This window comes from Talaromyces marneffei, chromosome 2, assembly GCF_009556855.1.
Source record: "Talaromyces marneffei chromosome 2, complete sequence".
Classification (NCBI taxonomy): domain Eukaryota; kingdom Fungi; phylum Ascomycota; class Eurotiomycetes; order Eurotiales; family Trichocomaceae; genus Talaromyces; species Talaromyces marneffei.
This window is the reverse complement of record NC_072349.1, coordinates 999,119-1,014,455: the sequence shown is the minus strand read 5'-3', so window position 1 is coordinate 1,014,455 and position 15,337 is coordinate 999,119. Positions and strand designations below refer to the sequence as shown.

General features: G+C 45.9%; 7 protein-coding genes across 7 annotated transcripts; 3 read left to right on the top strand and 4 right to left on the bottom strand.

Annotated features, from left to right (window-relative positions):
- Window positions 1-395: 395 nt before the first annotated feature.
- EYB26_002715 (uncharacterized protein) lies at window positions 396-1,897 on the bottom strand (the record flags this gene model as incomplete). Its single annotated transcript, XM_054262020.1, has 7 exons — window positions 396-632; window positions 695-927; window positions 990-1,056; window positions 1,113-1,152; window positions 1,212-1,236; window positions 1,289-1,720; window positions 1,780-1,897. 7 exons carry the CDS (start codon window positions 1,895-1,897, stop codon window positions 396-398), a joined length of 1,152 nt encoding a protein of 383 aa, XP_054117995.1.
- A 539-nt stretch (window positions 1,898-2,436) lies between these two features.
- On the top strand, window positions 2,437-3,934 carry EYB26_002714 (uncharacterized protein; the record flags this gene model as incomplete). The annotated part of the gene is made up of 4 exons (XM_054262019.1): window positions 2,437-2,566; window positions 2,616-3,260; window positions 3,341-3,563; window positions 3,649-3,934. The coding sequence occupies 4 exons, from the start codon at window positions 2,437-2,439 to the stop codon at window positions 3,932-3,934; spliced, it is 1,284 nt and encodes a 427-aa protein (XP_054117994.1).
- Window positions 3,935-4,477: 543 nt separating this feature from the next.
- Window positions 4,478-5,723, bottom strand: EYB26_002713 (uncharacterized protein; the record flags this gene model as incomplete). Its single annotated transcript, XM_054262018.1, has 2 exons — window positions 4,478-5,333; window positions 5,389-5,723. 2 exons carry the CDS (start codon window positions 5,721-5,723, stop codon window positions 4,478-4,480), a joined length of 1,191 nt encoding a protein of 396 aa, XP_054117993.1.
- A 2,223-nt stretch (window positions 5,724-7,946) lies between these two features.
- On the top strand, window positions 7,947-9,088 carry EYB26_002712 (uncharacterized protein; the record flags this gene model as incomplete). The annotated part of the gene is made up of 3 exons (XM_054262017.1): window positions 7,947-8,073; window positions 8,165-8,838; window positions 8,909-9,088. The coding sequence occupies 3 exons, from the start codon at window positions 7,947-7,949 to the stop codon at window positions 9,086-9,088; spliced, it is 981 nt and encodes a 326-aa protein (XP_054117992.1).
- A 745-nt stretch (window positions 9,089-9,833) lies between these two features.
- Window positions 9,834-10,743, top strand: EYB26_002711 (uncharacterized protein; the record flags this gene model as incomplete). The annotated part of the gene is made up of 2 exons (XM_054262016.1): window positions 9,834-10,056; window positions 10,109-10,743. The coding sequence occupies 2 exons, from the start codon at window positions 9,834-9,836 to the stop codon at window positions 10,741-10,743; spliced, it is 858 nt and encodes a 285-aa protein (XP_054117991.1).
- A 280-nt stretch (window positions 10,744-11,023) lies between these two features.
- On the bottom strand, window positions 11,024-13,121 carry EYB26_002710 (uncharacterized protein; the record flags this gene model as incomplete). The annotated part of the gene is made up of 2 exons (XM_054262015.1): window positions 11,024-12,879; window positions 12,932-13,121. The coding sequence occupies 2 exons, from the start codon at window positions 13,119-13,121 to the stop codon at window positions 11,024-11,026; spliced, it is 2,046 nt and encodes a 681-aa protein (XP_054117990.1).
- A 536-nt stretch (window positions 13,122-13,657) lies between these two features.
- On the bottom strand, window positions 13,658-14,832 carry EYB26_002709 (uncharacterized protein; the record flags this gene model as incomplete). Its single annotated transcript, XM_054262014.1, has 2 exons — window positions 13,658-14,757; window positions 14,823-14,832. The coding sequence occupies 2 exons, from the start codon at window positions 14,830-14,832 to the stop codon at window positions 13,658-13,660; spliced, it is 1,110 nt and encodes a 369-aa protein (XP_054117989.1).
- Window positions 14,833-15,337: the final 505 nt, after the last annotated feature.

Below are 15,337 nucleotides of genomic sequence, written 5' to 3'. Positions count from 1 at the left end.
GGTATGGGACTGACTGTCTATTCAGTCATGGATACGATGACGCACATGATGATGATCATGCGCGCAGAAAAGCCGTGATATTATTCTTGTATTTTTAGATTGTATATATTAGAATATCTGCAGCGTTTCTGCATGGCCATTCATAACCCGGCCTTGCAATTGCAATACTAGATATCAACCGGGAAGTAAGTTAGTTGCCTAGGTTGGGATGGGAGCCTTCACAGTAACCCTAAGATTCAACCCTAGGGAGCATCCAGATGTTCATGCAGACAACATTGAATATTCGGGACTATATTAACAAACAGGTCTCGTCTCTATGGCTACGTAATGGCCTTGTCGAAAAGAGCTGGATATTATCAATTTTTGTGTTTACACAGTTGGGTACATAAGCGTCCTTAAGCCTCAACTACCTCGACCTTTGGATGCACTGGAATCTCAATCTCCTTGTCAGGTCCTGGGTACCGCGAACCCTTGTCCTTGATCTTCTTCTGCTTTTTCTGTACGACGGGAGGTGGGTAAGCCTTAAGAGTAATGTCTTGCCATTCCGGTGAGTTTTGGTAGGCTTCACTAATAGGGGCCATGAGGTATGTTAGGGCTTCTGCAACGGCAGGCTTTAGGAGTTGTGGTGTCAACTGTTTCATACTATGTTAGCCATGAGTCTATGAAAACCAAGAGGAAGGCTAGAATGCCATACGATATCGTTGACATAATCATCCTTAAGCTGTTGAATATTCGTATAAGTTAAGGGCTCGGCATCCCGGCACTCAACGCGGAATTCATTCTTCCCACTAAGTTTGGCAGCAGGAAGTAAGACATATTCGACAAGTGCAATAACACCATTGTTCTCGATTGTTCGTGGGATCGCCTCTGATTTGCGGACCTTTTTGGCCACGACATCAGGCGGGTCGAGAAGGTCGATTTTGCTATCTGTTTGACTTGAGTGGTCGTACTATGTGAAAGGGGATAGGGATAAGGGTTTGGATTCTTACCTGGATCGCTGGAACTCATTTTGCCTCCGTTAAGGCCTGCGACCATTGGAGTGACAAGATGCGCTCGCTAAATTCCGTTAAGTCTATCGTCAAAAGTGTCCGTTTGTTATGGAAGTGCCTCACCTTTCGATATCCGAGTTTAGGTAGCCACTCGGTTGCCGCCCTAGAAGCAGCTAGAGGTCAGAGGATAGTATCGAGGATTAGGAAGGTAGGAAGACTCACGTAAATAGCTTCCGTTGATCAACGCCTGTTCTGATCGTGAGATTAAACCGTATTTTAAACAGAAATGCGAGACACACCTCCCAACTCAGCATCAACTTTGAGATACTCCTCATCCAAAACCTGCAGAATAGGATAAAGTAGACCACTCAACGGCGCATTATTAGATTGCTTCACAATCTCAGCACCGGCCTTCCTCGCATCATGCTCCGTAGTCAAGGCCGCCAGTCGGTAGACATCCATGACATAATCCGAATTTCGCTGGTAGGAACTTCCTAGCACAAACTCGAGTTTCTCGGTTGAGACGCCGACAGCCTCTAGTATTGCTCGGATTACTCTTTCGTAATATTTGACACGGTTCTCCACTAGCTCGAGAGGTGCTTTCATGGAGTCGAGGAATGCGTGCACATCGGCGAGGAGGATTACGACCTCGCATCCTGCGGCCAAGAGTTGGGCTATTTTGATGGCTGGGGTGAAATAGCCGGTGTGAGGGCGTCCGGTTGTTGCGGTGCCTGAATAGATTATAATTAGCTGATGTACAAAAAATTGCTGAGCTGAGAGGTGCCATTACCCCAGTAAATGCGTGGGTTGCGGCCCTCCGCGAGAATGCTTTCAATGATTTCTGGATTGAGAATCTCATCCAGATTTTCTCGTATAAGTTCAAATCTGGCTTGTGCAGATGCGTCCATTCTGAAGTCTGGCAAAATGGCCGCTGAAATTAGCAGAGATGAATCTTGCTAGTTGAATTTTGCGTTTAGCACTTGACCTAGACATGTGGTCATATATCTCAAGTCACCACGCAGCGGGGCAGTCTATAAAATATGCCTGCCATATGTTGCTGCATTGACGGAGATGAATCACCGCCAATGACGAAACCAGAGTGCTGAATGCTTCCAGAGCTGACCCTTGTATGGTAGATTATTTAAGGGCGTTGCGTTGCTTTGCTTCACATATGGGGGCGGAAGCCGAAACAATATGCTACAGTTTGCAATTAGTCTTAGTAATGTATTTCCTGACTGACCAAAACTTTTAGAACACCATGCCTTGTATTCCACGTAGGAACTAGTGAAAACCGAATTCTTGACAACTTAAACTCATGTATGAGTGACACCGTTAGGCACTGTTTGTATCTTGCGAGGGCTAGATGCACTTTCTTTGTTCATAATTATGTCGGTATACTGTTCTGATTAATCATCAAATCAACGACATCTTCCAACCCAACTGCCAGATGGTAGCTTCCCAACCCAGCGAAAATCGAGAAGAGTTATCACATCTTCTGCCCATCTCCAAGTCTCTTTGCTTCCAAATTGTTTCAACTGCAGTCATAGTCGAAGGCACATTGCTAATCGGCCTGTTGCGTTTAAGCAAGGTGAACTACAAATGTCACAGTATTGGATCGTTTCCCAGTGCCTTCACTAGAAGCTGCTGGTAATGATATCAACAAGGTTGTCCGGACAGAGTATCCGGGCCCTCTTTACACTAAGCTGGCAACGGATGCGAAGAATATTTGGAGCGATCCAAATGGATTACTTGCTGGACTGTACCACCCCAGCGGTGGGATTATAGGCGCATCAGATCGCTCTATGCCCTTCATACAGGCCTCAATTCAAAGTGCAAAGGTGGTCGGCACTGAAACCCCAACACTTGTATCCACAGAGGAGGTTCATCAGACATGGCCGATGCTGAATGGAGATCTTCCTGGCTGGCAGCCATATTGGAGCTCTGGTGGAGCATGGGTAAATGCAAGGGAAGGTATCACAAGAATGGCCCGAAAGGCCATGAACAGTGGTGTCAAGTACATTTCTGGGGATGCGGGATACGTCAAACAACTACTGTTCGATGCCGACTCAACATGCATTGGAGTCCGGTGTGCTGATGGCTCGACATACTATGGAAAGAAGATCGTGGTCGCAGCAGGCGCTGCAGCAGGGAGCCCTTTGGACTTGAAAGGCCAGATTGTAGCCAAAGGTCATACCGTCGGTCATATTCAACTATCGCCCGAGGAAGTTAAGAAATATAAAGACATACCTATCATTGATCATTTGGAAGGAGGTATGTTATGCTATTTCAGTTTACTGCCATACGCGAGAAATGGGAGAATTAGACACTGATCTTCAACTGAAACCATTTAGGAATACTCTTCCCGCCCCAAGAAGATGGTATCATGAAGATTGGCGCTATTCATTTCGTGACAAACTATGCCAAATCCTATCGTGGAATGTCACTTCCTCGTTATCGTTCAGACAATCCAGGAGATGGTGTACCAGCCGAAATAGAAGCCCGTCTTCGTCGATGGATGTCAGAGTTCGTGCCCGAACTTGCACAACGGGAGTGGATTGAGACTAGAATCTGCTGGTAAGTAGAAGAATATAGTCATCAGCTTCATTACTTGAAGTTTGTGAATTTAGAGACTAACCCGCCATCTTCCTTGCTTTCTTAGGGACGGTGATATGGCCGACTATCACTTTTTGATCACACCACATCCTACACACACGAACTTGAGCCTTGCCATCGGAGGATCTGCGCACGGCTTCAAATTCCTACCTGTACTGGGTCAATACATTATAGAAATGATGGAGGGTACACTTGATCCAGCGATTGCTAACAAGTGGAAATGGCGACCTGGTGCCAAATTGTCGGCTTGCGAGGCCAACCCTCATCCCGAGGTTCCTGTAGATCTGAGCACTCTGCGAGGCTGGGAAGCGCCCCCAAAGAGCTTGCTGTAGATAGATAGAATCCATTTCCTTTTTCAGCTGCCGCCGCTTTTGTGAGGGCGCTCACGCTCCGGCTCACTGAGCATGATCGGCTTCTCACTGTTTACCTACAACTGGGTTGGGCAACGCGTCTGGTACAATATTCATGACTTGTATGGAGACCCCTTAGAAGATCACGTAGTCGTGGTCATCCCTGTACTCCCTGTGGGTAGTTTATGCCGATTCATTGAATGGTTAAGTGGTTGGCCGACCGGCGGCCGCACCAAGATCATTATCTGCTATAATCTATAATTAAGGCTATCTTGATGTCTCCGACTCTCCGAGTCTGTTATTGTTTTGGCGTGGTGTTTTTGGAGGATGGGGGAAGTGCAGGCTTGAAAAACTGCTTGAGAGCAATCTAGAGTAATTATCAAGAAGATTACATATATATGCTGTCAAGTTATATACCGAGATATAACTATGCTATATTTCTCCCATTAATCTGAATATTAACAATGTTTTATTCTATAATCTTCTCAATCTCGACTGTGCGATAGTATCTCCCTAGGTAACAATTTAGGCCTTGGTGGCGAAACCAACCATGGGAGGATGCCCGTCCTTGGACTCAAAAATAATTATAACTTGGCCGAAAAAGAGATTGCCGAAAATGCCATAGGGAAGGCCACCATTGCCCTGGATACCACCATAGCAAGATCCGTTGCCAACGGGACCAACATTGATCTCATTACCAGGAACGGTAAATAGACCATATTCAATAATAACAGTCCAGGCAGGAAGGGTAGTGTTACAGGGAAAGATATATCCCCCTTGCCCCTCATCGAAAAAGGCGTCAGGAACGTGTTTGTAATAGTGCTTGACAAATTCCTGTGGTAAGAGAATAAGATCGTTACCAGTATCAAGAATACCACTAAACCAGTCACCAAACCCGCTACCCTGACCAATCATGTATCCATCAGCAATAAACTTCCAGAATCCAGAACCAGAATCGACGTATGCCCAAAAAACCCTGCTCGTATATTTGGGATCAACGAAACCAAAGTCAATGCTACCGGGACCGCCACGCCGAAGGTCAACAACAAAGACAGCATCCTGAAGATCATTTTTAACATTTTCAAACCAGGGTTTTTGCGGATCAGGGAGGATACTGTTGGCACCAGTAAAGGCGAATCCAATATTACCATCATCCTTGAGATGTTCGCTAATCTCCTGGGACATGTGTAGGGCAAGCTGGATAGCCTGTTTTTCAGCAGTGATGCCGCCGATAGTAACTTTATCCTCGCAGACGTCGCCCAGGATTTCACCTAAAGGTCTCCAGCTGGCATCGAATGTGTAGCCGGGGTACCGCTTACAGGTGCTGTTATCAAAGGGGCGGTGGGATCCACGGCCAATGGTCTCATTGATGGTGACCCATCTATACCAGTTAGCTATCACCAATGTGAATGTGGGAAATTGAGGGAAATACACACAGATTAGCGCTACCGGTGTCAAACCTAAGTGTCATGTTGCTATTACCTAATTTGACAGGTATGTGGTATTGCGTATTGTTTGCATGGGGGGTGACAGAAGTGGAACCAGTCTTTGGATTGGCAACGGAGCGGAGTCGATCAGAAGCTCTACCACCATATCTGTCAAGAGTGTCGACGTACCTGGCAGCAGGGTGAGCAGGACCCCGCTTGACAGGGACCAGGTCAAGGGTGAAGCGTTTGCCGGGGTTAAGGCCAGGACCAACAGCAGCGGCAGCGGCAGGAGCAGCAAGGGCCGAGAGGGCCAAGGCAGAGATAATAGTCTGGCAGTTAACCATTTTGACAGAGATGAGATTGAATGGTGGTAGTGATGATGTTCTCAGAAGAAAAGGCCAAGATTGATCGAGTGAACTTGACCCGATATTTATACCTTTTGCTCACGAGGATAACCTAATATCAGCTCATCATCGCGATAGTATGTTGTATCTTTGGAAACAGTCCAACTTAGGTAATAACAAACCGAGAAGCATCCATAGGAACTGGGCCGTTAGACTCATTCTAGATCTGGGGCGCCAATGGCTAGTCCGGTATTCATCTCTACCAGCCAAGACTCTTATGTCGTAGATCATACTGTGACTCAAGTGTGTGAGATCTGATATACGATCTGCATTGAGGCTTAGATTCCATGTAACTTACGGAGTATATACATAGTAGAAGAAATGCATGTGACTCATATTCAGGCTAGACTGCAACGACACGTGGGTGCAATGTGGCGCGAGCATGAGGCTTTTGTGCCCAGCAATACTTCCCATGGGTCCATGATAAGCACTGCCCCATTGAAATGTATCTCTGATGTTGCTGGGGACAAACGGATGTTCCTAGGATGAACTAACCGCCAAGATACTCTGGGACTTCCTATTCGGGCATGTCGTAAAGATTGCAATCGCGGCGCAGTGATGACCAACCATCGATGAGACGAGACGAGCCGAGACGAAATTCAGCATGTCTTGCTAACATAGTTAGTAGCGGGAGCCAGTGAAACAACTTAGGTAATCCTAATCAGTGCCAATCAAGTTTTTCGCGACCGTCAAGTCGTTGAAGAGACGTCTTATCTACCAGATCTAGTCAATGGAGCCAATCCCGTTGCATCCACGCGGATTCCTTGCCATGTGTGAGAATTGAGTACCGAAGATATATGCAATAAATGTAGACATATGCACATAGCCCTTGAGCATTCCCTATCAACGCCGTCAAAATCATTGGCAACTCCGGATTGAAGAATGAATGGTATTTGCCAAGCAACTCTCGAAAAAACAAAAACTGGCGCACACTACCCCACACTTCTACATTACGCGTCCACTCACGTCCTCACATGTGTTGACCCCATACTACATGTACTACAGGAAAAATCAAGTGCGTACGTACTATGTAGATACGTATCTACTACAGATGATGTGATAGGCATTGTTACCATTGTTTCCTGTCGGACCACCCGCCGAGTGTGAACTGTTTTGGATCCACAATACCTACCTAAAGCTCGGCGTCTTCTCCATTATCATACGTATACGGTACAGCACTGTCAATGGTAGGAATTATGCATACACTTAGATTTAAGCTACGCACTACTACATACTAGGCCAGTCTTCCCCTCATCTAGTTGGAGCGTACTATGTACCATATTGGCGCATCGACCTGCCTGTCGTCGCTGTTTTATCTCGGACCAGCTCCTCCATATCAACTGCCGGGATTAAGTAGTCTGGTATCATATCTACAATCAACTTATCAATTAATGGCTTTATTAGGAAGAATATATATATAACTACTGCGATGGATATTCATCGTGAATGGCCCTCGGTTGTACAGCAACATATTTTTCGGATCTGAAAGGCTTTTAGGGTTAGCATCCAGACATGGATGCTGAAAAGGACAAAGGAACAGCCAGCCTGTCACTAGCTGAAAAAAACAGTGACACAGAAAGAAGTGGGAGAAGTTATCTTGACAAATCATGCAGGATTCCATCGAAACTTCAGTCCCAGACAAATCCATGTCATATCTCTTGGAGGTCAGATAGGAGCTGGCCTATTCATCACCACAGGCGCTATCCTGCGAGATGGTGGACCTAGATCACTTCTACTGGCCTTCGCTGTTGTTTGCACATGTGTATGGGCAGTGCTTCAGACAGTTAGCGAGATGACTATCGCTTTCCCGACTTCTGGCAATTTCATTGACTATGCAGACCGGTTTGTCCATCCGGCGTTGTCTTTTGCTGCCGGATTTTCCATGTGGATTGGATGGACGGCTATTATTGCTTCGGAGGCTACATTTTTTTCCTGTGATTGTGAATTACTGGGCAGAAAATAGAGTGCATGAAGCTGGCTGGTGTACGTCTATTCGCTCCCCTCTTCTGATGTTGCGCTCTGATGCTCGATATAGTGGTTATCTTCCTCCTTTTAATGTTTGTGATTTTCAGCTTGCCTAATACGGTATTCGGCTGGTTCGAATATATCACGTCAATCTTAAAGATCGTCACCTTGATCCTCTTTGTAATAGTAGGTTTGGCAATGGTGTTTGGCGCTGGTCCAGATGGCATTGTCCATCATGAGGAGGCGTGGCGCGATAGGTCGGCCTTCTTGAACGGGTTTAAAGGGTTTGGGAAAGGCGTCCTACTGGCAGTTCTATCAATTGGAGGTATGATTGGACACCTTTACTTATTTAAGAAGACATCTTCTCCAGAAATACTTGGAACCAGAGATTAACCGAATGATTTAATTTGAAACAGACAACACATTCACTGGATTTCTCGCGGGGGAGTCCAAAAGTCCCCGGTATTCCGTCGCTCATGCCGTGGTCCTGATTCCAATTCGAGTCACAGTCTTCTATCTTCTTTCTGTTGCCCTCGTCGGAATCCTAGTATCTCCCAACAATCAAAACTTATTCGGCAGCAGCGGTGTCGCTGCATCCCCGTTCGTCATCGCCATTGACCAAGCCGGCATCAGTGTCCTCCCAGATATTCTCAATGCGGTGATTATTACAGCTGTCGCAGCGATCGCCGCAGAAAGCTTCTTTGTCGCCTCGCGCATACTGCAGTCCATGGGTCAGCAGGGTCTCATCCATCCATACATCGCAAACGTAGATTCGCGCGGTCGCCCTCGGGTCTCGTTGGGTATCACGGGTATCCTCGCTATAGTCCTCACATACATCAACCTCAGCGCTGAGGGAACAACTGTTTTCAATTGGTTGGCTCAAATTGCTAGTACGGGATATTTCATGGTCTGGTTTGTGATTGCCATCGCTTCATTTCGGTTTAGGGCAGCTCTCAAGGCGCAGAATGATCCTCTCTTCAATGAGATTTATGCTTGGAGGACCAGCCTTTGGCCATTTCCGCCTATTTGGCTTCTTACTTGCTGCCTCTTCTACATTGCATGTTCTTTCTATCTTGCATTGTATCCGATTGTATGTTCTCATCCTTTCCTCCTCCTTGGACTGTCTTAAAACCCAGGCTAACATATTGATTGATGAACAGGGCTCCGACACGCCAACGGCCTACTACTTCTTTCAGTACATGTTTGGCCTAGTTCTAATATTTAGCACTTCCATTGGATACAAACTGATATTCCGGACAAAGATCCGTGATTTGCGCTCCGTGGACCTGCAGACTGGACGCAGGCCGTTGTCGACTCGCGAAACTCAAGAGTTGGATTGATTTCAGGGAATGCCACGATGGAGGAAGATATACTCATTCGTACGGTTATGGTGATTCTTTTTTCGAAGACTACCTAAGTACTTGTATCTATTCTGTTTAATTGGGTAGGAAGCGGATTCCTGTCTATATGGCCTTAATTATATAGGCTGTACAAATTTGACGGATGGTTTCTATCTCATCCGTAACCCATACCCGGTCACTTCGAATCTTCACCCCGTTCCTTTTATCGTATATTGGGCACTACCTCAACGAAACTGCGCACCAGAAACGAAGCCCCGTTAGGAAAAGTTTTTCGAAACAGAGGAAAACATAGGTATCACGGTGAGCAGCGACTGTCCATGTCTCTTAAAGACCTTAAAAAATGACGAGCATTTAGAGATAGTGCGGCATCTCGCAAGGACAGAAGGCCGTTGGGCCGCTGTAGTTCTGCCTCGTTATCATTGAACGAATAGCCATGTGATATCATTTCCACTCCCTTTTAACATATCTCAACCATGGGGTGTAGTCGCGAACACTGCGATATGTACCCATGACACACGTTAGACTAACTGAACTAGTCCTAGAAGCAGAAAACAAAACATACATGGTTAGATTCCTAACAATGTTGCTAATAATTGATTGGTCGGCTCTTTGCGGCAACTGCTCGCCTGCCCTCGATGACTCACTACTTTCCCTGATAATTATTTTATGAGAACCGTCGCAGTCAACTGGAGACAAAGACCCCGCAGTTTAAGGTGAAATTACCATGCCTTGGGATGCATCTCGTGTTCAGCGTCTGCAGGCTTGCGGCGGACCGTCCGAGCCTCAACTTCTGCGCAGGATCAAAAATTTGAAGAAATGGGACCTTGTGTCTGGTTCGAAAGTACTCGAAATTGGATGCGGGCAAGGAGATTGTACCCTTGTTCTGGCCGACTTGGTGGGAGAAGATGGTCACATCACAGCTATTGATCCCGCTCCTCTAGACTACGGTTCGCTTGATTCGAGATTTTACAAAAGGAAGTATACTCATCAAGAAATTAGGGGCTCCGATGACATTGGGAGAGGCGCAATTGCAGCTCAAATCCAGTGTTTATGGAAATCGGATCACATTTCACCAGGCTGAACTGAAAGACTTTCGTGATTCCGGGGCCTCGGAGTCACTGTACGACTATGGTATCTTTGTGCATTCAGTTTGGTACTTGTCATCCGTTGAAACATTACAGTCCATGATGATGTCTCTTTGCGGGAGAGCAAAGCAGCTTCTTGTTGCAGAATACGTACTTGATATTCGCGGAGAGATCGCTGCTCTCCCTCATCTGATAGCAGCAATCTCTCAAGCAGAATTCAATTCTCGAGACGGCCATTCATCTTCTGGAGGAGAAGATAATATCCAGTCCATTATATCGCCAAAAATGATTTGCACAGCGGCGCTCAATGGAGGATGGGAATTGCAAAGGGAAGAAACCACGGAAGCTACGGATGCTCTCGAAGACGGACGATGGGAGGTTGGGCGTGTCCTTTCGAAGAGGTATCTAGAAAGATCGGAATCTTTCGCGACTAAGCGCCGTCAGGAATTTGCAAATGCCTTGATAGAAGCTGTTGAAGTGAGCAGGCGCGTTCTTGGGCCCCAGCTCAAGGTGAAAACACTACCTACGTGGCAATGCTCATGGGCTTAATTTAGTCAAAGAAAATAGTGCTGAAGTTCTATGTAATTGCGAACACTTCCGGCTGACACCAATAAAATCCTGGGCACTCGCCTTTGGAACAGGTCCTAACAAGCAAAGAATTTCACTTCCTACCTATTGCTAATTTTGACGGCCCCATAGCCGCAATGTAAAGGACTAGGGTTAACGTTATTGGGCCAAGGACCAAGCTGCGAAGCTATTTAATACAACTTGGAATAATAATAATGTATAAGTTAACACGTTCGTGATATTGATTGATAGGATCATATAGCTAAATATAGCCGAGTAAAACGCTATGATCCGCGCCTAGACTTGGACTTATATCGTCTATCAATGAGAATAGAGGCAAAGTATTGCTAAAGGCAAAATTGTTCATAGTTGGTGAAGATCCGGAATCTATATTTGAGCACGGATCATAATGTTTGTTCATTGCTTCATGAAGGTCATTGTCATCATGAGGGAGACTTGCCAAATGCATCAAGCTCTCCGGGGTGCCCATAGAGCTCTGTGGGATGATAGTAGAGCCGGCGATATTGTCGACAGTGTTTTCATTATAGGCTATGGTCTTGTTTTGTGCTGTTGATGTGTGGCTATTAGTGATAGAAATGTGTTCGGTGCCTCGATCATGAACGGCATCGACATCCTTTAATAAATCCGGAGTTCTAATCCGTATGGCCTGAATATCGCCAAACATAGATCTCACGTTCAAATTCGGTAATAATGTGTCCGCTCTTCGGTGCGTATACGTCCCAACAGCTTCCTTCATATAGCAGCAAATCTCACAATACCGAGCTGCTTGTGGATTCTTGGGACCTAATTTTCGAAGAATGGAGATTGCAGTGTCAAGATTACAATTGAGTGGCCAGCCGCGCTGGTCATAATCACCAAAAATTGCATGTCCTAGACAAAGGGCAGATATAAAGACACTGTTGATAATGAGTGGTTGGCGTTTTGGCATGGACTCATCAAAGACTATTTCGTGAGCAAGTGCTATTCCTTTGATGGCGGAGTCGATGCATGCATCTGAGTAGGTCGCGATAAAATCCGAATAAGACTTGTGGTCTTGAGTATTGCCGTTCTTTTTGAGCCGAGTACCGACATGGAAAGAAAGAAAAGGTCGGCAAAGTAACGTAATGGAGTAATAGTATGCCATCGTGACGATGTGAGTTCCTAGTTTCTGAATGCTTGCCTTTGTGCTGGTATCATTCCTTAGGAGACCGTCGATTTTTAGCATTGACGGTAGCTCTTCTGTCCATTGGCGGTGTTGTTGCGATATGCTTCCTGCTAAGTCAAGCGATACTGCTCTTCGTGAGAATACTTCGACTAATATGCGCTCAAAAATCAGGCATATTCTGAATATTGCAGAGTCCTCCTGTGTCGGTACAGATCTGTCGTCTTTATAATCATCATTATTCATTCTTGCAAACGATTTTGACCACGGGATATTGCAATCAGCTTCTGATGTTGCTGGTGGACGACCCATTGATGCACTCAGAAACAAGTCACAGACACGGAGAGACTTCCAAGCCCGTTCTCTTGCGCCACCACCAAAAGCACGGTTTGTCTCATGCCGGTGTATACCTAGTGCATATGCTGCACGGGCAGCTATTCCTATATTAGTAAATGCCCCATTCCGCCGACAGGAGGAAAGCATATAATAACTGATCAAAGAAAATGCCACCACAGTCATAAGACAAGGGTCGTCCATGAGATGAATGACAGCTTGCTGGCGACCATAGTTGAAATATCTCTCTGCAATATCTTCATCTTCATCGTCAGCAGCCCGTCCCAGGGCTCCTATTGCGAGAGCCAAAAATATCACAGGAGTTTCCGGTCTCTCTCGCCGGTTAGGGTCAGCGACCCAAGGAGGGATGGCGGTTTGAAGGTAAGAAATGTCGAAGAAATTGAAGACGCCACTAACAGCTAGTTCATATTGCTCTGCAAGGCCTAAGGATCGCTCTAGTTCCGGCTCTGGCTCGGGGCAACTTCCTAGATGGCCTGTAAAGTCTTTCTCAAGTATATATTGCTGCTGTGGATCATCTGTGAATTTACATGACCCTATGCAATCTGCCGCCACCCGCTGCACGATGTGAAGATATGAGAGCGAGGCTGATTGTCCGATGTAGACTGTTTGTTGTTAGAAAACGAGTTGAAAAGACATATAGATTTCCAAACGCACTTAATTTCCCCTTTGCATCCGGCAACATGCGAGACTGCTTAGGAATTGGAGCCGAATCCACCACAGCCTGGTCGGCAGGCTGCTGTTCTGAATGTGCAGCAAATCCGAATAAAGCATCAACTTCACTATAAGTGGGGTCTACAAAAGTAGAAGCCTCTAACAAGTGATATTGAGGCGGACTCAACCCCATCTGTGGCTCTGTTGATAAATTGTGATTAGAGCCATTGGAGGATGGACACGGCGGAGTGTATTGACAAGCGTGATTTTTGTTTCTCAGTCGGCAGTGGCCGCAAGGTAATTTGCCGTCGCATTTCTCCTTGCGTTTTCTGCATACCTATTTAAAGGATCAATTAAACTATGGCTAGAAAAGAGTAATAAGAGAGGGACAGACATCACAGGCTCGCAATACTCGCCTCCGATTGTGTGGCTCGACTCGAGCTCGAGGCATTCTGTTAAGTGTGCTTACCCATGCAATGCGCTAAGAGACTCATTTCTTCCTTGATTTCTGAACTGGAAGATTCACAACTTAGGAGTATACTGTCGGCGTGCGGTATGCTACGGCACTTTGGGTATATTCTTCAGATGAAATGCGGGGTAAAAACTACGGGGTGCAGGTCGCCCCGGAAATACCCCAGGAATATGTACATTATTTATTACCAATTCTGGAGAAATTTTTGGAGACAGAAATATAATGCATTTATGTAAGATCGGAATTGTTCCGATTAACTATGCTTGAGGGTCTATAACTGCCTTGACAACCTTTCCTGCTGCAACATCTTCTAGTGCTTGTTGTGCCTGCACTAATGAATATGTCTTGGTGACACATGATGCTAAAGGGAATTTTTGATAGTTCGCTTGTACCAGCTGTGCGGCGCGATAATAACACCAAGGAGAGCAGTATGTCGAGCCAATGATTTTCAGTGCCTTTTGAACCACGTCGAATGGAGACAGCTGTACCTTTGCCGAACCAGCCCATGTACCTACGAGTAGGTATGTGCCACTTCGAGTCAGGAGTTCGAAGCCTTCTTCAAATGCAGGTGCATTTCCGCTGCATTCAATCACCAAATTCACGCCCCTAGCTCCGACAATCGAGTTAATATGACTTTTTCGTTCATCAGTTGTCTGGAGTCCTTCCTCGCGGAAGTCGACAAGTGCAGTTGCTCCAAAGGATCGTGCCTGTTCGAGGCGTACTGGATTTCCCTCGATGCAGATAATATGTGCAGCGCCTGCTAATTTAGCCATCATAATAGCCGCTAAGCCGACAGGACCAGCACCTTGCACAACCACGTTGCTGCCCCCCGGAATATGGCCAAGATGATCCACGGCCTGGAGCATGGTGGGAAGAGCACAGCCCAATGCTATATAAGCATCAAATGGAACATTTGGATCCACTTTGTAAAACGAATTGTTCGGCAAGAGAGTGGCTACCTGTGTATAGGATGCCCATACAGTAGTATTGTTTGCAAGGGACCAGAAAGTTCCGTTTTCGCACGCAGTAAAGTCTTGCGAAATGGTGCAATGGTAGCAAGCATTGCAAGGTCGAATTGGATTCCAGTAGATGACATCCCCAACTGCGATTGGGTTACTGGCATGGTCTGTTTGCACACCAGCGCCCAATTCAATCACGCGACCAAGTCCTTCATGTCCAAGGACTACAGATCCGGGCAGCGGCTGATCCCCTTTCCATAAATGAACATCAGTGCCACATACTCCGGCTCGTAGGACTTCTATGTTGATACAACCTGGAGATGGAGGTGGGACTACACGTTCTCGAATCTCAAGTGACCTTTCAGGTGATGTAAGCACGAGTGATTTTGACTTGATTCCTGTATTAATTCTAGATCAGTATATTTTGCTTCAACACAAGGGGTAACTATTCAACAAAATTTACCGGAACTCATGTTAAGATACACTTAAAATTTCGATCAAAAAACAAAAAAAAAAAAAAAAAAATCTCTCTACTGATACAGTATGCCTGTAGGAAGCGGACATCGTCTGATTATGAACCCTTATTCCCTCTGTTGTGGCTGGCATAAAGAACGCATCCGATAAACCATTCCGGTATGCGTGGACTTCCCCGCAAAACAGCGGATGGATATGCTCTTTCCGGGAACGACATGAATCCCCGGGGATTCTCCACTCATCCCTGCATCCCCCGCAAATAATCAGCGTCCAAGAAGACTTCTCAAGTCTGCACGGTAAAGATGTGCAAATCTATAGGTGAGTTGATACCCCAAACAGGAATATAGTTGTTGAAAATCAGGTTTAATGACGACCACTGAGACAATCGTTGCTGTATGAATCATGGAGAGCCGGATAATGCACTAACCCTAAATTCCCTTTACTCGAACATAAAAGCCAACAACAAACCATTGAATGATAGGTTATCACAATATTTTCTTATTA